The 24,376-nt window shown below is 61.5% G+C and overlaps 2 protein-coding genes across 5 annotated transcripts in view; one reads left to right on the forward strand and one right to left on the reverse strand.

Annotated features, from left to right (window-relative positions):
• NUP98 (nucleoporin 98 and 96 precursor) overlaps window positions 1-3,026 on the reverse strand; it is a 42,229-nt gene extending 39,203 nt beyond the window's left edge. The window contains exon 1 of the mRNA XM_050915472.1: window positions 2,969-3,026. The gene's annotated coding sequence lies outside the window, so the exon portion shown is untranslated. The remainder of the gene's footprint in view (window positions 1-2,968) is intronic.
• A 732-nt stretch (window positions 3,027-3,758) lies between these two features.
• On the forward strand, window positions 3,759-23,177 carry PGAP2 (post-GPI attachment to proteins 2). Of its 4 annotated transcripts, none has more exons than XM_050914502.1 (6): window positions 3,759-3,801; window positions 6,135-6,309; window positions 7,956-8,208; window positions 11,312-11,418; window positions 20,764-20,872; window positions 21,169-23,177. In XM_050914502.1, exons 2-6 carry the CDS (start codon window positions 6,145-6,147, stop codon window positions 21,297-21,299), a joined length of 765 nt encoding a protein of 254 aa, XP_050770459.1. In that variant the 5' UTR covers window positions 3,759-3,801; window positions 6,135-6,144; the 3' UTR covers window positions 21,300-23,177. The 4 variants fall into 4 exon arrangements, with proteins under 4 accessions (XP_050770459.1, XP_050770464.1, XP_050770467.1 ...); XM_050914507.1 differs by lacking the exon at window positions 3,759-3,801 and adding an exon at window positions 4,717-4,804; XM_050914510.1 differs by lacking the exon at window positions 3,759-3,801 and adding an exon at window positions 4,717-4,804 and having other exon boundaries at window positions 11,312-11,406.
• The last annotated feature ends 1,199 nt before the right edge of the window (window positions 23,178-24,376 follow it).

Below are 24,376 nucleotides of genomic sequence, written 5' to 3' on the forward strand. Positions count from 1 at the left end.
ACAACACCCATCATTTTATTTACAGATACATTTAGTAACGCAACCTCACTCCAATCTCTTCTCCAAGGACAAACACAATGTTACAGCTTTTTTCAACAAAACCAGCCAAGCTAAAATAAGATCACGACAAATCCTTAGCCATACTCCAGTCAGAGAAATTTGTAATCTTTCTCTGTATTGGGGCTAACACCTGTTAGCTCCACCATTGAAAATGCCAATATTATCCAGAAAAAAATTCACTGTTGGCAGCATTAGCTAATCCACAGCAGCACAGAACTAAAGTTTAGAAAACTGTAAGACATGGCCTGTACCAAGAAAATTTACAAAGCACTACTTGCTATCACGTTAGCATAACACTTTTACGTAATGACGCACTAACCTTTAGCATTTCAGCATTTTTTTAAACTCTGTTTAGGTTTTTGAGGAGGCTCAACATCCAGGATAGCAATGAACTCCTTTCAAGTACTCTCCATTTGGTCACCAACAATTTAAGTAAAACTAAAAACCCACACCTTTACCTCCACCCAGGTTTGACAGCTTCTCTATAGCTCCCTAATTCCAACTCCTTTTACAGCCTCCTAACCAAAAGGAAGCACGCACGTACTCTACGTACTGCCCAGCACAGCCACTCCAGAGTGAAGTCACTAAATCCAGCTGCCCATCCACGAAATCATAAGTATTTGTTTTCCCAAAAACCCATACCACCTTCTGGGAACAGCCAAATCCAGTTTTTGAGCAGCTGTAGCTACCCACCGTACCTCTGCAGCCATCCCTGCACTACTGGAGACTAAAACAGTCAAGAGCAAACCAATATCTGACACTTATATTAAAAAGTAACTAAAAAGACGTTTTGTGTCATCTTCAGCTATTCAGAACTGCAGTATGTCACAATTTTGTGGCGTTAAGAGTCCTCCCACTCGCACACGCGAGTCCTTACGGACTTCCTCACGCACATTAAGAGTACTTTAAACAAAATGATTCTGGTATAAGAAAGAAAAAGCTGATTTGAGAAACTATCAGAGCACCCTAAGCCTAGTGCTGCCTCCTGGAAGAGACAGCGCTGCCTGCCACGCAACAGGATCCTGCTGCGGGATAACGCTGCATCCCACAACACATCACAACCCCCCCAGCCCCTCTCTCCCTCAGGGCCTGCTCCCAAACACCTGTGCCACGTACGCTCCCCCGCTGCACCTCCCCTTTGTGGTGCCAAGGCTGCTTTTTGTTTTCCAGCAGAACCTGGCTTTGGATAGCAGGATGAAATGCAGAGCCACCTCCCGTTCACGTCCTCAAAATCCAACCTTTGCGCTCCAGCACGATCATATATGGCTTCCAAGAACATCCACCACCCCCACCACCCCAAACTTCACGATTTGCTCTCCCTTACGCTATACCACCTGCTAGGATGCCTTAAAAAATCCTACCTATTCTTTTTTTACACTTGTAAGATAAATTTTATCCTGACGCCTGATGCGAGTACACTCCTTGAACTCTACACACCCACCTCAGCTACCTTCTTCTCTATTTCTATAGGCTATTTTTGGTCATCTCACTTTGCCCCTAAGCAAGTCTTGCTGAAGGCCAGGTACAAAGTGTCCACACAGTTTTCAGTTGTTGTTCAATCTTGCTACCCTCAACCTTATTTGCAATTCATAAAACCCCTCTTCTTTCACTGTCCCCCTTATTTATGCCACTGCTTTTTCAAAGTCAGTATGCTCAGGATTGTTAAATGCCAAATCCTATTTCAGGAGAAATCTGAGGCATAATTTTCTAAAACGCAAACAAGCTATTAAAAGATTTCACCCTCCCACAGGGTCTGAAGCTTTATTTTCGTTTGACACCCACCCTTCCTTACCTACTGACCCCCAGCAGCTCAGGTTCAGCCAAAACAGAACTCGGGCTTTATGCGGTCACCGACGCCGTGGACGCGTCAGAGCCCCTTTAACCCAGGCCAGTAGTGGGGGGACACCGCACACAGACAACGGGCTCACGACTGCACATATAAAATGCTACGTTAATCAAACGTGCTCCGAGCTGTCCCACGAAAACACACTCAGAGCCCCTGACGGCAGGAACACCAGCAGCAGCCCAGAACTGAAGAGAAGCTGGAGCAGGATTAATAGAAGTTGGGGGTTTTATACAACGGTCCTCTCCCACTTGCTGGACACCATCCCCAGCTGAAGAGGAGCCATCCCCTCACTCCTGAACAGAAGGGCTCTAATTACAGTTTTACAGCAACATCGGTAAACCTCCAGCCACATCCAAAGAAATTCAATTACTTCATTAACATAACTTTAAATAACTCTCCCGATAGCGGGCTAGCGTTTACATCCCCAGACGCCCACCACAGTCAACACCCTGGCGACAGGCCCACCGTTACCCCCGGATTCCATCGTACACACCACACCGCTTCCCCTGTGCTCGCACCCCCGCAAAGCCCCCCCCAGCGTTACTGGCTCCCATGCCGCCATCAGTCCCGTCCAGTCCAGTCCGGTCCGGCCCAGCCCAGCCCGACCGCTCCCCCCCCCCCCGCCCCGTAAACACCCCGGCACCTCCGCCAGAACCCGGAACGAGAAACCGAAACAACCGAAAGCCCCCAAACACGGGCTGGGGCGGGGTGGGGGGGGCAGGAGCCAACTCCCCACGCACCCGCGGGGACCCCCGCAAGAGGGGCAGGCGGACCGGGCCCGGCCGCGGGCTCCCCCCGCCCCGGCCCGGCCCCCCCCACCCCGCACCCCCTTCCCCCGGCTCGTCCCCTGCTGAACCTTTACCCACGACCCTCCCTCCCGCTCCGGGCCTCTCAGAGCGAGCCGCCCTCAGCCCAGCCAACCGCACGGGGCCCGTGACCACTAGACCGGCCCGGTCTCCCGGAGGAGCGCTACGGAACAAAGGCCGCGAGGCGCCCCCGCGGCCGTTGCGCCGCCTCAGCGGGCAAAGGAGGGTAAGCCCCGGAGCCCTCCCCGGTGCTCACCGCCAGCGCCCAGGGAAAGGGAGGGAGCGCGGGCCTGGCCGGGCCTGGCCTCGCCGCTCCCGCGGTGCCGCCGCCGCCGCCTCACAGGGGGAGGGAAGCTGCGTCACAGCCCGCTCCGCGCGCCTCCCAGCCGCCCCCGCGCTCCGCCGCCGCCCGCCCCATTGGCTAGCCCCGCCCCCGCGCGCCCGCCGCCCATTGGCTGCCGCTCTTTGAAAGCGAGGCTTCTCCCCCCCCTCCCCTCGGGGAACAGCGAGTGTTTCTCACTGATTGGGTGAAGTAGCGCCTTACGTCCGCCGCGCCCTGAGCGCCGATTGGCCTGGCGCGCCAGAGGGGGCGGGGCTGATGCTGCGGAAGGGTCCAGAACGCCGTACCTCAGCACCGCCCGACATCCGGGGCGTCGGGGGGGCGGGACTTCTCTCCACCGGCCCAATCCGAGAGCGCTCGGGCGCTTGCGTAACGCGGCGCAGAGGGCGGGGCCGAGAGTCTTAAAGGGACCGTGGAAGGAGGTGCAGGCACTGAGGTGGCTCGGGCGGTAGGGGGCGCCCCTGCAGGGGGCCTCGGGCCTCGGGCCTCGGGCCTCGGGCCTCGGGCCTCGGGCCTCGGGCCTCGGGCCTCGGGCCTCGGGCCTCGGGCCTCGGGCCTCGGGCCGGCTGCAAGGCCTGGGCGGGGGAGTGGGGCGGGCCTGGCCGCAGCGGCAGGAAGGGGCAGGCGGGAGGAGGAGGAGGAGGAAGGGGAAGGGGAGGGGAGGGGGAGGTGGTGGTGGAGGAGGAGGAGGAGGAGGCGTGGTGGCCGTGCCGGGCCAGGGCATGGAGCAGTGCGGAGGGGGCTGAGCGGTGCGGGGCTGGAGGGGGCTGGGGGGGGGGGCACTGGTGGGGGGCGCAGTTCTGGGGGTGTGCGGGAGCAGTGGGGTGCCCGGGGTGGGGGGTCACTTGCAGCACTGTGAGGTCCTGGGGGGCTCGGGGGGGGCTCGGGGTGTCTCTGGGGGATGTAGGGTGTCCGGGGTGGGTCACAGCACTGTGAGGTCTCTGGAGGGGGGGGTGGCTCATACGGAGGGGGGTGTTTCGGGGGAATATGGGGTGCCCGGGGGGGGGAGGGGGGTGCCCGGGGGGGGGATGATGTCTCTGGCTGGGGGTGTGGGGTAGCCGGTGGGGGGGGGCGGTCTCTGGGGGATGTGGAGTACCCCGGGGGGGGTCACAGCACTGTGAGGTCCCTGGCGGGGGTGTCTTGGGGGGGGGGGGGGAGGTGTGGGATGCCCACGAGGGGTCTTGAGGGGAGTCTGGGGTGCCTGGGGGGGGATCTCTAGGGGGTGTGGGGTGCTGGGGCCTCTGGTGCAGTCCAGGCTCGGGGCCATTCAGTGCGTGGCACAAAAGATTTGCTTTTCTATTTGCCCTCTTTGGGCAAGACCCTCGTGAGAGGGGGACGGGGGCTAATCGGGGGCTCCCTTTTTGGGGATGGCCCAGACACCATGTCCATCTGTCCTGTGTGTCCCGTCCCCCATCCATTCCCCCCCTGCGAAGCTGTCCCCCACGGACGTCGCCATGCCTCGGATGTCCCCGTGGTGCAGTGTGCGGTGTGTCCCCACAGCTGAACCCCCCCTCGAGGGAGGTGCAGGGTGCCAGGGGCTCCGTCCCCCCGGCCCGGGCCTTGCTCAGCAGGAAGCGTGGCTGCCTCTGACAGCCCTGCCCTGCCCTTCAAGGGCGTCCCTCGCTGTTGGGGTTGCTGCCGGCGGGGCATCCCAGGGAGGTGAGCCTGGGCTGGCTGGGGGATCCCGCTTCCCCCTGCTCCTCGGTCCGGCTTGTGGCGGTCCTGGCCCCAAAGGGCTCCAGCAGAACCACGGTAGAGCTTCCCTTTCGCTTTGCTTTCATCCTGCAAATAAATCCCCCTTCCCCTCCCGCAGCAGCCTGTAGAGCAGCAGCACAGCCCAGGCGAGGGGGCTGAGCTGTGTTTTCCATAGCCCTTCGCTGCTGGGGTGGGCGCAGCGCTGGTGGGGATGGTCCCTGCGCCCGGGGCGGGGGGGGGCTGCGCTTCCCTGGGGCAGCTGCCCAGACTCCTGCCCTCGCTGTTAACTGGCTTCGGAGGGATTGTCTATAAATCGGATTTGTCCTGGAGCCTGAGCGGTGTGTGAGGTGAGGCAGGCATCCCGAACTGCTCACTTGGAGCAGAACGTCGCAGCCCCTCGTTTGGGCTGCTCGGTGGCCCTTGTCCCCAGGCGGAGGGGAGCCTGCTGGGGCAGGAGCGGTGGGGGCCAGGCGCGGCGGGAGGAGAGCTGGAAGGATGGTGCGTGTGATGATCAGGACTGATTTAACGTGGCTCTGACTCCGGCGGTCTGAGGGCAGCTGGGCTGCGGCCAAGGGCGCACGGGAAGGTTAAAGGATGAACAGACGTGGCTGTGAGGGCAAGAGAGCAGCCAGCGAACGTTGGGACTGAGCTGATGGAGAGCCCTGAGCCGGAGGCAGGCTGCCGGGCTTGATAAACTGCATGTCCCGTCTTGCCCGACCTGATGAGCAACGGCTTTGTTGTTGTGCAAGCTGCGGGGCTTGCAAGGTCCTGATCCTGCAGCCGGAGTCTTGCCCGTAAAGGTGCTGAGCACTCGGCTGGGACAGCGCTGGGTACGGGGCTGCGGCGTGCTGGCGGCGCGGTGTGAGGACGGTGCCGTGGGTGGCTGGGGATGCGGTGGAGGAGCCGCAGCTCGCGGCAGCACCGGCGGGCAGCACGCAGCGCCCTCGCTACGTCAGCGCTGTCCTGTGCGGCAGCTGTGAGCGCAGCCCGGGAATGCTCTGGATAGACGTACCCTGCCGAAAAGAGCTCACGTGCCTTTCCAGCCAGATCGGTCTCGCGGTCCACAGCACAGTGCGGGACGTCCCGCTGCCTGCACATCCCACTGCCTGCACGTCCCGCTGCCTGCTCCTCCCCGCTGTGTGCAGGCCACTGCTCTGACCCTGCTCGCTGTTGTACATGAGTCTCGGGCTTCCTGCGTCTCCGGAACAGTGCTTTCGGCTGCCTGTCCTTGATGCCCGCCCTAGGGCTGTGCGGCCGTTAAACGCGGGTGTGAGAGGCCGTCTCTGCCAGTCGTATGTGCGCATCCCTGCCCAGGGCTGTTTGGGGCTGGACCTTGCAGGAGGACAGAGAATCCCCGTCAAACGTTTGCTTGTTTGTTTGTTTTCAGGTCCATCGAGATGTTACAGGTACCGCTGCCCCTGGATCGAGATGGGATCCTCTTCCGGCTCCGTTTTACCACGCTGGCCGTTGGGACTGTGTTTTGCCCGCTCTTTGGTTTCCTTTTCTGTGTGATCTGGTCTCTGCTGTTCCATTTCCAGGAGACGACAGCGACCCATTGCGGGGTAAGCGACTTTCTTCAGCAAAATGTCCTCCAAGGCCATGGCTGCTCAGCTGGGGCAGCCGGCAGGGTGGCAGGGCTCCTCTCTTCTTCCAGGCTTTCCCAGCAGAAGTGTTATGGGATCTCGAACAGGCTGCTTTATTTTATTGTACTTGTGATGCCTCGGGACTGGCAACTGAGGTTTTGGCTTTTTAAAAGGGACCTAGGGAAGTACAGACTGGTAAGGCTGATGTCTGTGCTGGGCACGTTGGTGATGATTATGATGAGGAATAAAACTGGTGAAGCTACAGATAAATATACTGTCTTGTGGACGAGTTAGCCCAGCTTTTACAAAAAGGAATTGCTGCCCCTCAGATCTGCTGGAGTTCTTCAGAGGAGTCACAAGCACGTGCCTGGGGAGTGCGGGTTGAGAGGGACTGCCTGGATTTCCAAAAGGGATGAGATTGGGTTCCTCCCCAGGGCTTTCAAGCAGCCATGGCACAAGTGTGGATAAGCAGCTGGATACAAGCTGGGAACAGAGGGCAGGAGTCGTTCTCGCACCAGCCGGAGATGACCCCAGAGCTTTATGGGGCCCGTGGTGTTCCTCGTGCCCGTACGCAGTGGGGTGGCGCAGGCTGGTGTCGATGCCGAGATCCTGGAGCAGGGATGGTGAGGCAGGCTGCCGAGGGGGGTGACGAAGCAACGAAATGCCAGGGCAGCTTGATTTGGAGAAATAAGTGATGTGCGCACCCGGCGTGCGATTCCGTCCCCTCCTCATGACTCAGGTGTATGGGGCAGGGCAGCAAGGGTGCTCAGAGGTGTCACGCAGCTCCTGTTCCTGGCGTGGTGAAGCAAGGGCTCTTCAGCTGCGCACAGGAAGAGACGACGGGCTGAGAGCAGGGAGAGGCGAGACAGAGACCTCTGAGGTTGTGGCTGGCCTGGAGAGGGCAGGCAGGGATCCACTGCACCCCTCTGCCAGTATGAGAAGTAGGGGATGTCGTATGGAGGTGGCAGGTTCTGCTTGAGGAACCAGCTCCTTCTTGGTTGCCTTGAGAGTAGCTGATCTGCGGAATGCCTCTCCCCAGGACGCTGGGGGTGCACAGTTCTGCGTGGGCTCCAGGGGAGACTGAGCAGGATCATGGAAGAGTGGATTACCTGGTGCATAGCAATCGTGGCTGGCTCAGAAAGTCCCCGAGTTGTGAAACTCTGGAGGTCAGGAGTTTATTAAGGCGCTGTATCAATGGTTTTCCTGCTTTTATGTTCCTCCCTGAACATTGTCTTTGCCTGCTGTTGCTATCAGTTTTCTCCATTAGAGTTGGGCTAACAAAACCGTGTACCCTTCTCTCCTCTCTCCCCAAACTTGGGGGCACAGAAGACGTGGGGGACCACGACTCAGCAAAGGGAAGGAATAAGGGTCAAAAGTGTAAAGCTAAGAAGCCCGAGCAGGACCCTGAGCAGGTCACCCCAGTGCCTGGGGACTGTCCCAGCAGGGCTGGGGGCTGCCTGGTCCTGGGGGATGAACCAGGGTTGCTGCCACGTTACATTCGCTGGCTTTTGAAGTAGGAATAAACTTATTTAGGGAAAAAAAAACCCAGGTTTAGTGTCTTGGAGAGCTATAACTACGACAGTGTGACGCACTCCCTATGCCTCTCCCCACTGTCTCTCTTCCAGGTCCCTAACTACCTCCCCTCCATCAGCGCCGCTATCGGAGGCGAGACCCCCCAGCGTTACGTCTGGCGCCTCTGCATCGGCCTCCACTCGGCGCCCCGCTTCCTGGTGGCGGTTGCCTACTGGAACCACTACCAGAGCTGCCACTGCTCACACCCTCGCTACCTGCGCTTGTGCCACTTCAACCTGCTGCTCAACCTCCTCGAAAACTTCGCCCTCCTTATCCTGACGTACGTGTCCTCATCTGAAAACTATGGTAGGTGTCTCCTCCCACGCTCTGCGCTGACCGTCGTGCCGGTGGTCTAGCTCGCAGCTGCCAAGGCTTTGCAGAGCTCTGCTTCGTGCCAGTGTTTTGGAAGTAGTCAGTTTGGAGGAAAAAAACAGTTAAAAAAAAAAAATCTATTAAAATTAGTATTTATAGAGCGAAGTTATGTCTATAATGTGCAAATAGCCGTGTTCTTACCAAAATTCTTGGTTGCTGATAATTGGCTGAAACCGTAGGCTGAATTTTTATATCAAGCCTAGCATCAGACTTTAGCGCTTGCTTCCCACTTGTGGGCTGAGGCCACGCTTAACGCGTCTCACTGCAGCTGAGCAAAGGCAGGTTAGTGCTCGTCCCTGCTATCCACTCCGTCTCCACTGCTGAGCTTTGGCTTTGGCTCTGAGCTGGCTTCCAGCCCGCGCTCTGTTCCAGCCGCATTTTAAATACCCTCCCACAAGATTGTCTGGGTGAAATTTCCTTTGTTGACCTGAAAAAAAAAAAAATCAGAATTTTTCAGGTTAGATCAGCGTGTGCAAAATACGGTCACGATAGGCTGGGAAATGCTTATCTCCCACATGGTCTCGTCTGAAATGAATTTAAGTGCCAGTGGTGATATCCAGCTGTTGTTTAATCCTGAGATCTGGAGGAGGCACCGGGGCTTGACTTGAGAGGACTCACATCCACGAGCCAGCAAGGTGGTGCTGTTGCAGCGGAAACAAACCCAGTTCTGGGACTTGTCCGCAGGAGAGTCGTGTGTTGGCTGTCCCTGCACGCAGTTTGATGATGATGATGGATATCGCGTCTGGCTGTGGGACCACGCTTGAGGAGGTAGTCCCAAAGCCTCGCAAAGAGAGAGGCCAGGCCAGAGCTCTGGAAAGGTTTGGAGCGGTGCTGGGGAGGGGAGGTTGACAGAAGAGGGTTTGTCTCCTAGCAGCAAGGGAGGTGAGATGGGGGGCAGGGATGCAGCTGATTTCGTGCTGAGAGTATCTTCCTACTCGCAATGGGTGAGGAGGACAAGCTCTCGAAAGGCAGATGTGGTGGGGATCAGGGAGCCTTGCGACTGCTTAGAGCAACGAACTGGAAACGGGCTATGGCCACCAGAGCCCTCCAAGAAGGCTGGGAACGTGCCTGTGGGGTTGAAGGGTCCAGCCCCGGTGCAGAGGATGAGGTGGGTGATTTGTGAGGCTCCCTCCAGCCCACTGCTGCCATCGGAGCAGGGTTTCACATTCGAAGCGCAGAGCAGTGCAGGCGCTGTCCTGATTCCCTGACAAAGTGGGTGTTTGGAGACGTTGCATCTTGCCCACCAAAACGACAGGCTGTCTGGGGAAAAACAGCTAACAAGTGCGTGAGCCCCAACGCCCTTCGGGCTGGTGAGACAGCTGACAGCTCTCAGCGCACGCTGCTTGTTTTCCCCCTCGCAGATGCTTCCATCTTTTGCAGTGCAGTGGTTATTGCCTTTCTGCTCACCCGCTCGTCGCTCGGGAGCCATGCCCAGAGCAGTCCACGCCGGGGCCTGTCGCTGGCACACAGGTCTGATGAAGCTTCCCACCGTTTGGGTGCTTGCTGGCTTCCACTGGGTCTTCACCAGTAAGCCTCGTGGCTTCAGGGCTGCGGTGTCATGAGCAGAGTCCAAGGACCTCCCCAGCCTTTAGGGTGAGGATGGAGATCCGTAGTGGAGCCCAGTGACCTGGGATGGCTGGACGTGAACCTCCAGCTGATGGAGGTCTTGGTCTAGGGGATATTCCTGTCCAGCTCACCTTCCTCGTCTCCTGCCAGCACTCCCTGTCCCCCACGGCGAGGCATCGCATCGCCACCCCGCCTGCCTCTGCCGGTGTCCCCAGCTGCCCCCACCATGGCAGGGGACTGCAGACCGACCTGCCCATGGGGCTTCTCCGACCCGTCAGGGCTGGGAGCATGCCCTTAGAAATTCAGATGCTCATTTGGGGTTTGGTACCTCAAACCCCATTGTCACCCAAATGGCTCTGCCTGCGCCTCGTTTCGCGGCCAGCGGCTCTGCCCGGCTTGTGCAGAGGAGGAGAGTGAAGTGCGGCAGAGCAGCTGGGCAAAAGCCGCACCGAGAGCTGAGGCTAACCCAGTTTTCTCAGATCCTTGTTGCAGACTAATCTCAGGTTTATGGGGAAAGTTTCAGACCTTGGCTGCCGTGCTGAGATGAGAACGGGCTCGGGTTGATCATCTCTGCAGGGCACTGCTCACGTCTTCCCCTCTAACAGCTGCCTTTACCGTTGCTCCTCATGTGGTTTCCCTTCCCCTGGAATCGAGAGGGGAAGCAGGGAAGATCATTTCTTACATTCACGTGGTTGGGAATTCAGCTTGTGGTTCAGTTCCTGGAGAAGAGGCTGGGAAACTCTTCTAAATAGAAGCACTCATCTGAAAATAACTCGCCTGAAGTTGCATGGGCTTTGTGTGTGGCTTTGGGGTTCCGTGCCTTAGTGTTGCTCCAGCTGCATTTCCAGCCTGACCCTATATCTGTGCTAGTTCAGTGATGCACAAGACGGCCTCGGTGCTGGTGATGAGGCTGACGACAGCTGTTAATTGGCAAGTAGATAATGCAGGAGGCCAGAAGATGGCCCTTTCTGGATCTTGGACTTGCTCACTCCGCAACCCCCCTCTCTGTACCTCAGTTTCCCCATCCCTAGAACAATAGTGGTGATGCTGAGCTGCTCTCAAGGGTGCCTGAGGTTTACAGCCGTGTGAAGCAATGGGGACTCTCAGACTGGGTGCCAGAGCACATAAACACCCTCCTGGCACCTTTGGGCTAAGTCTTCCAGCAACTCGCATCCCCCTCCAGCCCTGGGCTTACAGGAGGCCGCGAGGCATGCACGAGCAGCTTTGTCATTAAACCCCCCTTACCCTTCTCTGCAGGGGGTGCGGAGCCGTGCTCTGCCTGTCTCCTGCAAAGACCCCGGGTCCCCAGACTGCTGCTCGCACTGGGGGCCCAGCATCGCCTGGGTGCTGGGACTCCCAGCAGGACTGCATCCTGCAGAAAGCAGTCCTTCACCCTCCCAAAGCCTGCCCCACGTTCCCCTTGTGCTCTTGGCTCAGATTTAACAGGAAACTTGTTGTCTTGTTGATTCAGCAATCCACGAAAATGCCTTCATCGTCTTTATCACGTCGGCTCTGGGCCACATGCTCCTGACGTGCATCCTCTGGAGAATGACTAAGAAACACACAGTAAGTCCCGAGGTACAGAAAATTTCCTTTCTTCTCTCCGTGCAGTGCTGGGTGCTGGGGAGGGGGCTCTCAGCTGGCGGTGGAGGGCTTCGGCTGTCACTCGCTTGTGAAATAACCATAACCTGGTGCTAAAGGAGTTAACACCGCCAGGTGAAACTGGGAAACATGGTCACCAAAATTGATGGTTTACCAAAACAAAGTGGGGAGGAATCTTTTAATTTCCCATTTTCTGGTTTTCACTTAGAGCTGACATTTGAAAACCACCCCGTTAGTGTCCCCGTGGGTCGGGTTTGCTGACCCCTTCTCTTTGCCTGAGGATGCCTGTTTCTGAGCTGAAATTGGCTTCTCTGTGCTGGGGAACTGGGAACCTGGTGGCCCTGCAAACTGGGAACAGCTGCCAGCAGCAGGCAGCACGTGTCGTGTTATCCCTTTCCTCCAGGAATCGCTGCGCTGAGCAGGCTGGCTGTGGGTCTTGTTCTCTGTGAGAGGACCGGTGGGCTCGGGGACTCGCCGGTCGTGCAGCGGGTCAGGCAGAGGATGCAGCCGGGGGCTTCTGGCTCCGTCGCCTGGATGCAGCTTTGGTGCTGTGCTGGTTTGTGGCCTGAGTGCTGGACCGGGGGCACCAGCAGAGCCGCAGGCAGGCAGGGCAGGACATTCAGTTTTGAAACTCCGTATGTGAAAGCTCCTTCTCCGTGTGTGAGCCTCTTGTATGCTTGGCTTTGCCTGGGTCTCTGGGCTCCTTGGACCTCTCTGTCCTTTTCTCCTCTGGGATGCATCTCGCCCAGCTGATCCCCAGTCCAACCCTCACAGTCCCCAGCACTAAATGGGGAACGGTTCCCAAGGCTTCCTGGACTGTGTTGCCCCAGGGAGGTGATGGCTTTGCAAAGCAGAGACCTTCAGGGGAAACTGTTGGAGGTGTGCGCCCTTATCCCGGGGCCGGGAAGCTGGCGAGGGCTGGGAGCAAGTCTCTCCGAAGGGACTGCCTGCAGGGATACAGGGTAGGGTGGGTGCTGCGCTCCGGGTCTGCTCAGACACGCTGTCTGTGTACGAGCAGGATGAGCGCTGTGCGTGGGGTCTGCTCAGACAGTTACAGAGAGCGCCTTGCTAAGGCTCCTGCTCCATCATGGCTGTTTATTGTCCCCTTCCGGCAAGTCACTGAGCCCATCCCCTTGCTGGCTTATTTCAGAGACCTGGAAAAGAAGCTTCCAGCAGTTGTTTGGCTGCAAGGTTCCCTATGAAAGGGTCTTTTGGAGATCCTGGGCTTCCCCTCTCTCGCTGGGAAGTGATCTGTTGTCTCTGGTGATATGGGGATAATGGGAGCTTGGCAGTCGCTTCTTGGCGGCTTTCCTGTGGCTTCCTTCCTTTATCTATTTCATCTTTTTTGGCTTGTCTTTTTTTTTTTTTTTTCTTTTTTGTGAGAACTCCAAGCCCCTACATCTCTTCCCCCAGCGCTGCACCTCAGACAACGGCTCCCTGAGCAGCAGTCACCCCCGGGGAGCGCCTGTCTGCAGGTGTTGCACCTTTGCAGACTGTAGCATTGCAGCAAGCCCGTGAGTTTTGGTTGCAGCGTGTTCGCAGCAGCGCTAGTCCTGCCGTCAGCTCGCAGGAGGAAAAAAACAGATGCTGGCTGTGAGCTGGGCATTCCCTGGGCTGAGCTCTGAGCCTGCACACCCCGATGGTGATGGGTACACGTCACTGTGTGTAGCAGGGACTGCAGGCAGAGAGCTCTGGTGTAACGTGTCCCTGACCCATCACAGCATCAGAGCCAGAGGATCGGGTCAGGGAGGTGAGCAGCCTGCCTCTAAATGTCTGGCTTTTCTCTGCTGGGAATTCGGGTCGGTTTCTCCCAAGTTCATGTGAGGGAACACCAGGAGCAAAGTCCCGCTGGCGGTGTTTTGAGCCGGTGTGCCCTGCTGCCATCTGGCAGCATTTCTGCCTGCAGGTTGCCCTCCTCTGCCATGTTACCTGCCAGGGCTGGTTCATTACCCGCTCTCGAGGAGCTGAGGAAAGCAGGCGGGAGGTGCTGGCATGGCTGTCCAGAGCCTGTCCCATGTGTCTGCGCATCCACGGCCGGTCTGTGAAGCTGGTGTGGAATGGTGGCCTTGCTGGGGCTCTGCTGGGGGAGCAGCCTGCGCCCACAAAGCCTACGGTCTTGGTGTCGCTGGGTGCTGTCACCTGGGCTCTCGTGCACCCACTGGTGCTGGAGCAGGCTATGCATCTCCTGCTCCGGCGGGACTGGGTGGCTTGTTTTGGGCATGGGCCGAGGGGCACAGCAAACCTGCCCCCCTGTCCTGCAGGACTCACTTGGGCTGGGGGCTGCTGCCAAGCCGCAGTGTCTCCGGCTGTGTGCCGCAGCGGGCAGGGTGGCAGCTTGTCCTCCTTACCCTCTCCCCGATGCTGCAGGGCTCGAGCTGTGCTGAGGCGCTCCTGTGTCCTGGGGCGTGTGCCCAAGTCCAGCAAAGGAGCATTTGCCCCCTCTGAGGATGTGTCGACCACGGCACATCCCTGGGTGTGCAGGGGGGCACGGTGATGCCCTGGCTGAACGTGCCACCACCCGGCACAGTGCCACGGCTTCCTTCTCCCATCTGGGAAAGGCCCTGCTGATGGAGGGGAGCTGCCTGCAGGGGTGCATGGTCCCCCCCCCCCCCAAAGCTGGGTGTCTCCCTATGGAGAGAGGACCCCTTTGGGGCCAGCCCTGACCTGGAGCCGCTCCTGGGAGCACGGTGTCCCCTGCACCAGCTCCCTGCAGGGCCGTGTGTCGGCAGATGGAGCTGTCGCCCGGGGAGCGAGGGCGGCGGGCGAGTTCCTCCAAAAAGGAAAGCACTGCGGGGCGGCAGTGGGGCTGTCAGATTGGATGCGTCTGGACGAAACGTGCCAAGGGCTTGACACGCTGCCGGGTGCGCAGCCGCGGGTGGCATCCTTTGATAAGCGGGCGCTCGCCCTTATCGTCACTCTGCAGATCTGCCTTGTCACTCCATCAGTGTCCCATGATGTGCGAGTTGGGCTCCTGCCATGAATCACTCCCATGGGGCCACAGCTCCTCCGGGCCCGGCAGGGTCTCCTGGGGCTTAATCCCACTGTTTGGGTTCCTTGGGCTGCACGCTCGCGTTCCAGAGCTGGCGGCAGCAGGGCTCTCCGGGGTGCCGGCGGGCTTGGCCCGGCTCCTGCAACACCCGCGGCTTGCTTGGCTCGGCAGGGGAGGGGTGGCGGGGCGGTGCGAGGCCGCGGCAAGCGCGGTGCTGCCGCCACATCCTCCTCGCCCCGAGCCAAGCAGCCGGCGGGAACTGCCGGCCTCAGCAGGAGCAGGGAGAAGTTGTGCAGCGCCTGCTGAGCTGGCCAGGCCGGAGGCTCGCGGGGCTGTTTTAGGGCAGGGTGCAAGTGATCTCTTCTTGCGGGTCACGGCATCTTGGGGCCAGATTCTGGCTCCATTTGTGTTGGTTGTGGGGGCTTTTTGTTCACCTTGGCTACCCCCAGCCCTGGAGCTGGCAGTGGCAGGAGGGGATGGGCGAGGGGGACAACTCTGGTCCTGCGGCGTCCCGTCCTTCCCTCCTCTTCAGCAGAGGGTACCGGAGGAGAGGAAGCCACCAAGGGTTCCCAGAGGGGTTCGGGTTCTCCAGGGCCAAACCTGGGACCGTCTCCAGGACAAACTCTACGTGAGGAACTGGAAGGCTGGACCTAGCCTTCCTCTTGCTCGGTCCAGAGGAGGGAGCAGGGGGTCTGTGCACAGCCCTTCTCAGGCCCCGTGTCTGGCACCACTCTTTAGCACTGCCGGAGGGGGCAAAGGTCCCCAGGTTTGCCGGAGTTTCAGCACGTGAGTGACAGGAATTGGTCTTGCAAAAGCCTCGCGTTCGTCGGGGCTCATGTTGCAACTGCCTTTCTGCAAGGGCAGGAAGGTGCTGAGGAACTTCTTCGTAATGGGGAAGTACAGACGGTTTCCAGTTGCAAGGTGGCAAATAGTGAGAGAAAGGAAAATAAAGCTCCGCAGGAGGGAAGAAAAGAGAAAGCAGGCTGAGAGGAGGAGGGGAAGGGGCAAAGCAGAGAAGAGAGCTCAGGGGAAAAAGGGAAATGGAGTCAGAGAGCCTCCAGCTATGGACTGATTGTAGCAGACTTGGAGACAACGCACCCAGTCCTTGGTGCTTGGCCATGGCTGGCATGGCATTGCCCTCCCTGGCTGGCATCTCTGCAGTCACTCTCTGCTCCTGGCCGGCTGCACACCCTTTTAAACCCTTCTTCCACAGCTGGCTCTGCCACAGTGAAGATGATGAGCAGTGCAGCAGAGCAGAGCAGTTTCACTTCTTGTTTGCAAACATATTTCCCCCCTGCCCCAGCGCCTGGCGTCACCAGCGGCTGCCTTTCAGCCGGGAGACATGCATGCATGCGCGTGGCGGCCGCCGGGCCGGCTGCTTCAGGCCCATCAGTGGAGCCGGGTCCCGCTGTGCCACCGGCACTGGGGCTCTGCCCCGCAGCAGCCCAGGCTGCCATCAGCCTGTTCCGCAGGGTGTGCAGGCTGAGCCTGGCCCCAGGCTGGCGACTTCTGGAAAGCATCCCGTGCAGCAAGTGTGAAGGCGGAGGTGCTGCTCGGGTGCAAACCCCGGCTGTGTGAGCACGGAGAGGGCTGGCTGGCAGGCGCCTTGCTCGCTGCACCACCGCTCCTGTCCTGCTCGACGCTGGTTAAGCCATTTCTGTTTACGCTGCCGGAGCAGGACAGCTGAGCTGAGTTTCCAGCTGCCGCTGGAGCTGTGCGGAGGGTACCGCAAACGCGGTTGGTGAACATGTGTGGTTTCAGCGCAACTCCTCGGCAGCACCGTTGCCTAGCTGGCAGCCCATGGGGGCGGTGGCGGTAGCTCACACAAGCCCTCTATAAATATCCCAGCCCTAAGCTCTCAGTGCTAGGGCAGTTTGTCTTCAGGTTCACCGCAGGGGAGCCAGAAATGCTCGAGGGAGAGCTGGGACCGGTGTGCAGCATGTAGCCTCGAGGGTGCCGCTTGTCCCCCAGGAAGGGACGGCTCCAGGAGCAGAGCCAGTGCTTGGGAGGTCCCAGGAGAGCGTAGCTGTTGCATTTTTGAATTAATGTCACTTTGCCATTCCATTCCCTGTCCCAGTCAGGAACTGGGGTGTGAACTCCACAGGGTCCCTCTTCTTCCTCTCCAGAGGCAGTGGAAGAAGCAGGAGGCTCTGTGCCTCCTTGCTGGTGTTTCCTACCTGCCTGCTCACAGCAGCCATCCTCCAGCCCTTGGAGCCAGGTTTGCAGGGCTGGGGGCCCCCCCGGGACGAGGGAAGGAGACACCAGGCACCTTCCACGGGCTCGGGGCCGCACGGGACAGCGTCCCGGGCTGGGGCTGCAGGGCTGTCCCCACCAGGCTGGGTTGGTGCAGCCGGGCTCTTCTCCTCTCTCCCATCATCTGGCCTTCTGCTCCTGACACCTTCGTGTGCACAGGGAACATGCCTCAGCTCAAAGCCTGCAAGCTGCCGGACTAAATATAATTTGCCTGTGGTTTTCTGGGCCAGGCATGCATCCAGCGATGGAGGGCTGGCTCGGGGTGGGGGGCTGTGTGAAACTGGAGTGGCTTGCAGGGGACGCAGAGTGCCCCAGCCTGTCGTGCCAGGAGGAAATTGCGAAGCCGGGGTTGGCAGCTGAGCGTTGCCAGCTGCAGCTGCGCCAGCCCAGCGGCCCCAGCAAGGGCCCGGGGGGAGCCTGAGCTGGCTGAGCTTGGAGCACCCCATCCCTGGGCGGCCGATGCCTGCTGCCTGTGCCAGGCATGGGAGTGCCCCGGCATCCCTCTGCCCCGGCATCCCTCTGCCCCGGCCCTGCAGGGGAGCAGGTTCTGTACTGCAGCGTGCTGGGTCAGGTTTAGGGTCAAGGTTAGGGTTAGGATCAGGGTTCTTCCTTCCCGGGGAAGGAGGGGGGTGCACCGCTCTCCCTCTGGGTTTGCCAGGCTGTAAAACCATCCTCCCCGCCTCAGTGTGCGTCCTGAGCATTTCACAGTCACTCGCCCCACGTCCTTGGGATTTTCTTATCCCTCTTTTTTCCTCGCAAGGAGCTGGAGTGTGGAGGCTTCAGCCTCCTGCCAGGCTGCTTAGAGCTGCCAGCTCCCCTCCAGGGCCCTAACCTGGGGGTCTCCTGCCCCTGTGCTGCCCCTTGTCCTGCCGCAGGACCCCTGAGGGTGTCCCCGTAGGAGTGGCCACCCCAGGCTCACGCCGCGGCACCCTGACCCCACGCCTCTGGGGCCTTGTGGGTGGAGAGGTGCCCTCTGTGCTTGCCCTCTGCTTCTCCCTGGAGGGCGAGCCCAGCCTGATCAAGGATTATAGAGGCGAGTGGATAATTAGGTGTTAATCCCTGATGCCAGGGCATGTCCAGCTCAGCCCAGCGCCCTGGAGGATTATGCCTGTAGTCCCCAGGGGTACACGGGGTCCGGGAGGCAGCACATGTCACGACGGATGCCCACGTTGCCGAACAGAGGTTTCTCAGTAGCCGCTGGCTTGAAATCTGGCACCGTTTGCCGCTCCTCAGGGAAGGTCCCTGCAGCAGTGCGGGCAGCCCGGGCAGGACACCCAGCCACAGTGGGGAGGAGCACAGGGACCGTGCGGGAGATGTAGGAGCTGGAGCATTGCCCCCTGCCCTGGTGTGGGAGGAGGAGGAGGCAGGAACCAGCCTGCCTGCACTTCAGGCAGTGTGGCGGGAGCTCCGGTAGCTGCTGGTGCCCGATGAAGATGAGCTGCCTGTCTGCTTGCCAGCGTGGGCTGTGCCCACTGCCCCGCTCGTGGCTCAGGCAGCGCCAGTGGCTGTTGCCACTTCCCACGGCCCCGTCTTTGCTGGGGTTCCCCCACCCGTGGCCCCTCACAGCGTTCCCTGGGGACGTCCTGGGAGGTTTGGCCTTTGGCCGCCAGGTCAGTGGGAGTCCCTTGCGAGGAATCTGGGGGTGCCTTAAATCCACTGCAAGCAGCAGCCTCCTGCTAGGTGTGGATTCGGGGGCTGTGCAGCACAGTGAGGTGCTGCGTGATACAGTACAGTGGCATGGTGCAGCACGGCGCGGTTCGGAGCTGTATGGTGCCGTGCAGTGCACCACACTGCAGTGCCGTATGATGCAGTGCAGTGTCCCAGGGTGCAGCATGGTGCGGTGCCACGCGGTGCAGCACGACGCAGTGCAGTGCAGCACAGCGTGGTGCTGTATGACACGGTGCCATGCCGTATGACGTGGTGCAGTGCTGTGCAGTGCAGCACGGTGCGATGCAGTGCAGGAGAGCACAGCGGGGAGCTGCTGCTCACCTTGCTGTGACGAGCGGGACTCTGCTGCCTCTTTGTAGCACAACCGTTTCCGCTGCCGTGGAACCTGGATGAAAACAAGGCTGTTTTGTGACCCGCTTTTCCGGTGTGAAACTTTACATAACGCCTTGGTCCCGGCTGCTCATTGTTATTTAACTCCTGGGTTGGCACCGCTGCTCGCCCCACCCCGTGCCGCTGGCCCCGCACGCTCACGGCTGAGCACCAGCCGCCTCCTGCTTCCTTGTGGGCAGGCGGGCAGGGGCTGCGGGCAGGGCTGCCTGCTCCTGCCTGCAGGAAGCTCTGTTCCAGAGGGTCCCGGGAGCCGCTGGGGAGAGGGATCCTCATCAGCCGGAGCGGGAAGGGACCTGCCCGGGCCCTGTGGGGTGGAGGCGTCGGCGGCATCAGCCCCACATCCCCAGATGGCAAAGACGACCGTGAGGCCGTCCTTCCTCTCTGGGTTTTCCTCCCTGCCGTGACCTGTTTGTGCTCGCAGGGCGGCTGGCTGAGCCTGCCGGCACGCTTTCCGGGGGGTAATGGAAAGTGTGATGGGGCAATTTAAATTTCCCTTATTCTCAGCAGTCCCTGAAAATGCAGTTTTTGTCTCACGTGAAACGTCAGACGAGGGGGAAATTCCCCTCCCACCCAGAAACGGGAATAACAGCCCATGTCTGGGCTGTCCGTGGCATCACTGGCCCCCTTGTATGAGGCCGACCCCCTCCTTTCCAGCCCCCCTGCCCCAGGGCTCAGCGTGTTGGCCGCCCTGCGCTGGGATGGAGACACTGGGGTCTCCCCTGCATCCTCCTTGGTGTCCAGCCACAGTTTGGGGTTCCTCTGCCACGGGGGCTCCCTGCTCACCCCAGGGCTTTAGGTTTCTTGATCCACGATGCTCAGTGTGATGGGTGATGGGAGAAAGAGAGGAAGGGGGCTGGAGCCAGTACCCACCATAGCCCCACGGCTCCCGGGGGGACCACAGCACCCGCGGCCCCCAGCTTCGGGGGGTGCTGGGCAGCGTGCGGACGGGGCGGTGGGTTGGGGGAGCCCACCATGGGGGAGAGCGCTGGCCCCCTGGGATGTCCCCTTTGCTGGGGGGGATGGACTCTGCCAGCACAGAAGCAGCAAGCTGTGCATTGCTGGGGGCACGGGGGGCCGCTGGCAGCAGCCCTGTGCTCTGCTCCCGCCCGTTGCGCTGTCAGAGGTGGTGCTGGGGGGCAGGATGGGGCCCCCCCCAGTGCCAGGGCGGCTTGTGCGATGTCTCCGGTGCAGCGCCCGCCCCAGCTGCCGCCCCTTCATGTGGTTTCCTCCTCCCTGCTGCAGTTGCGAGCGAGGGGGTGCAGCACCGGCTGCCGCCGCCTGCGCACACCGGTGAATTCCCCGTGCCGGGGCGGTTGGGCAGCGCCCGAGGGAGCCAGGGCCACCTGCAGCCACCCAGTCCACAGCCAGAGGATGTACCGTCTGGTAGAGCCGTTGGCCCATCTTCAGGGAGCCGCGAGGGCCCCATGTGCCATGTGCATCCCAGTACCACCGCGGGCAGCTGGGTGCTCCTGCCTCCACGGTTGCCCGCATTCGCCAGGGCCATGTGGCTTGTTGGTGTCAGTGCTGGAGGTCCCCGTGGCTCCCATCGCCCCTCACTCGGCTGCGGCAGAGAGTTCCCGAGGGAAGAGCCGGGTGAGAGCTGGCGGCATGCCGCAGCCCCCCACGGCAGCCTGCCCTGGGGGCTGCCTTGCGCCCTGCCGCAGGGAGCCCGGGCAGCAGCTCGGTTTATCTCCACATAGGTGTGATCCCCCCGCGTGCCCGCAGGTCACAGCCCTGCCAAAGCAGCCAGTTTGGCCCATCGTCCTTAACCGGGCAGCTGTGCCCGAGGAGCCAGGGTGGCAGAGGGGCTCCCGGTGCCTGCCCGTGCCCCTGGGGCTGCGGCGGGGCCAGGGCAGAGCTTTCCTGGGGATGGGGATGGCTGCTCTGGCATCTCCGGTGTCCACAGGGGCAAGGGCTGAGCCGCTTGTGGCCTCGGCGGGTCACTGCCATGCCGGGCGAGAGGGACGGCACAGGCACCAGGGACCGGCCGGGGCTGTGACCCAGCTCTTGGCCTCTTTCAGGAGCGCAAGTCATACAAGTGGAAGCAGCTGCTCTTCTTCTTCACCTTCATCACATTTGCGTTTGCCGTGTGCGTCTACTTCCACCACAACTGGTACTGCGGCCCCGGAGGTAAGGGAGCCAGGGCAGGGCTGCGGTCACCCCGCAGCCTGGCTGTGCCTGGGGAGATGCATGCGGGGAAGGGGCTGGGGGTGACACCTTGCCTGCCAAATCCCGGCCAGAGGCCAGGAGAGCTCCCCCGGGAGGGTTGGTGCCCGGCCGCCCTTCTCCTCCCGCCTGGGTTCAAGCAGGGGACGAGCCCCCCACCCTGTGCCCTGCTGCCCCGGGGAGGTGCCCCAGGAGATCCCCCGGCTCCCGGGGCAGATCTGGCTGCAGGTTCCCCTCACCTGCTGTGTTTCCTCTGCCAGTGTACACCATCTTCGCCTTCCTGGAGTACCTGGTTGTCCTCTCCAACATGGCCTTCCACATGACTGCCTTCTGGGACTTCGGCAACAAGGAGCTGGTGGTGAGCTCACTGCTGGAGGACAAGCACTTCTAGCCGGCCTCGTGCCGCAGCCGGCCACGTGCCGGTCGCGGTGCCGGTGCCAGGCAGGGGCTGCTCTTCCCCTGGGGGAGGCAGAGAGCCCCTTCCCTCTCCTGCTGCCCCCAGGGCCAGGGCGTTTGCCGTGGAGCTGCTGCAAGGATAGTCCTGGGGTCCTGGACCCTGCAAGTGTCTGTGCGTGGTCCCTGGCTGCGCCTGGAGCTCTCTTACAGGAGAGCTGGGGGCTCTTGCTGGGGACCCTCGAGGCCAGTACCCCCTGCCCTGGCTCCCTGCCCACTACTGGAATGGGCAGGAGGACAGAGGAGAGGGGCAGGTACCTGCTGCCTGTTTCTTTGGAGGATGCTCTGGGCAGAGCAGGATTCTGCTCCCAGCATCGGGGCATGGGGGGCCAGCCTTGCCCTGCCCCTGCTTTGCCTGGGTGGTCTCATGGTTCATCCTCCAGGCTGGGGGTCCTTGGCCAAGGGCCTCAAAAAGGGCTGGTAGCCTTTCGGGCCTCGAAGCTTAAGGCGGCCTCAGGAGAAGGAGCACTTGCTGCCCCTGCATCTCTCTGGTTGCACCCCCAAAGCGGAGCAGCCCGCAGCCTTGGCTTCTTGGAGAGCCTTTGCTGCAGGGCTGGGGCTGGGGCAGAGCCGGGCCCACGGCGCAGTGCTTGGGGCTGGGTCCAGGCTCTTCCCGAGCCCGAGGTGAGCACGGGAGCCACGGCCGGGGGCTGGCCCCAGGCACTGCTCTCCCGTCTGGGGCTGGGGCAGGGTCCCAGCCCATCTGTGCCTGTGTTGCCAGGAGGGGAGCATCTTCAAAGGTGCTGGCCCGTGCACAGACCGCACGGGAGCAAGGTAGGAGAGCGTGAGTGCAGCGGCACATGGGGCACAGCAGATGCCGAGAGCATCCATGCTCTCCTGCTCTGCCTTTCCCAGAAGCCCCCTCCAGCAAGCAAAGATTGCTCACAGGGGTGCTGTGCTTCGGTTCAAGCCCTGTTTGGGTTGGAAGGGCGAGTAGGCTGGTGCTGGAGGTCCTCGCTCTGATGTCCGCACGACTTCCCCTGTGCCGTAGGGCTTGAGCTGGGAACTGTTGGGGTTCGGCAGTGCTGCCGCTTCCCCGGGAGGAGCATGCTGGCGGTGACCCCCCATCTGTGGGCTCTGGCTGCCAGGGCGCAGGGGGCTGGCATGGCAGTGGTGCCATCTGGGTGGGCGCTGGGTGCTGGCAGCGTCCCCAGGCTCCTCCGCTCCTCCCTGTGCACGGCCAGGCCGGGCAGCACTAGTGGAAGGGGACTGCCGCTGCTCTGGCTCGCAGGAGCCACGGCCACGGCCCAGGAGGGCTTGGCCGCATCCTGCACAGGGAGGCACAGGGGAGCCGGTGCTGTGCTTGGAGAGTTAGCGCAGGGCTCACTCCTGGAGGGTCTCTGGAAGAGGAATGGGCAGGGATTGCAGGCAGGGGTTGCAGGCAGGTGGAGAGGGCTGAGCCTGTCGGCACCAGGAGCTGTCTTGAATTTGGGGAGCTCTGTGCTTGCCAGGGCTCACCCCACGCCACGCTCGGCCGTGAAGGACCAACGTGGGTCCCTGCCACTGCCCTTCATGTGAATGCAGCCACCACCAACAGTCCCCTGGGTTGTCCCCACGCTCATCCCTGTGCTCCTGGGGCTTGGGCAGAGCTTCCTCCAGCAGGAGCTGTGGTGCCCTGGCCGGTGGCCCTGGCTGAGCCGGGGCCGGGCTGGCCTTCGAGCGGGTCCTGCCATGCACGTGTCCATCTGTGAGCGTCCCCACCGTGCCGTGCCGGGTTCCATCCATCTCCCCTGCCTGCATGTGTGTGGCGTGCTGCCCCCCCGGCAGCATCTGCGCCTTGGTTTTGAGGTTGAAATAAAGCACTGAGTATTTTTGTGAGCTCTCAGCAAACTCTATGCCACTTTCACCCAGCCCAGCCGGTGCACGGCCCCGGCACGGCCAGCGGGTCCCATCCCTTCCCGGGACCCCAGGCCAGGGTGGGGTCTGGGCCAAGGTGCAGGACATGGACCCTGGGTGCTGGTGCTGGAGTGTGGGACATGGACCCCGGGTGCTGGGGTGCAGGACATGGACCCCGGGTGCCGGGTGAGGCTGGGGCAGGCTCGGCGGGTCTGGAGGAGGCTGGGAGCAGACCAGGATGCCGGGCTGGAGGTGCAGCCCCCCCCTGGGCTGAGTCCACCCCGCAGCTGGCGGCTCCGCTCCCCACCCAGCCCCGGGGGCCGCTGACTCGGCTGCGGATGCTGCGGGGCCAGCGCGGGCCGGGGGCCAGCGCGGGCCGGGGCCAGGAGGGCTGGGGTGGGCGCAGCTGGGGTACGGGGCACGGTGCTGGGGCTGAGCAGGGGGCTGGGGAGCTGCCTGGGGCCTCAGTTTCCCTCTGCCCCGTGCTGGGGGCTCCTGCCGGGGCGGTGGGACCGTGGCGGGGCCCTGACCTCATTGCAGCCGGGCCGGGCCAGGCCAGGGAGCAGCAGGGAGGAGAACAGCCATGAGCTCATCCCGCCGCTCCGGGGCCAGGGCAGGGCTGCATCCTGCTGCCTCTCTCGGCATCCCGCCCCGGGGTCCCTGCCTCGTCCCAGCACCTGCTCCTCTGATGTACCCCACCGGGGTGGCACCTCGCCCCCCGCAGCCCCTGCCTGCACCCTGCCAGTCCTGGGGATGGGCGTCTGTGTTGGTGCCCTGGCAGGAGACCTCCGGCCAGCTCCTGCCCCAGGCACGGACACGTCCCTGCTGTGGCACCCGGGGTGTACCGAGCGTCCCCCCAACAGCGCAGGGCATCCCAGCGAGGGAGGGGGCCCAGCGCTGCATTAGCCCCACAGCTCTGCCCTGTGCAGCCCCACACCGTGGCACCCATGGCTCTGCCATCAGCCCTGTCCACGGGAGCTTGTGGGGTGGTACAGCCCCTCAGGCGCCGGTGACCCTGCCTGAAGCCCGGGTCCCAAAGAAGGGACCCCCCACAGTACAGCCCCCCCGGATGATAGTGGGGATGGAGGTCAGATCCTGCTGCTGCAGTGGGAGCAGGATACAACCCTCACGGGACCGTGCAGTGGGAGCAGTACCATGGCCATGGAGATCGCCCGTGGT

Source organism: Gymnogyps californianus, chromosome 1 (genome assembly GCF_018139145.2).
Source record: "Gymnogyps californianus isolate 813 chromosome 1, ASM1813914v2, whole genome shotgun sequence".
Taxonomy (NCBI): domain Eukaryota; kingdom Metazoa; phylum Chordata; class Aves; order Accipitriformes; family Cathartidae; genus Gymnogyps; species Gymnogyps californianus.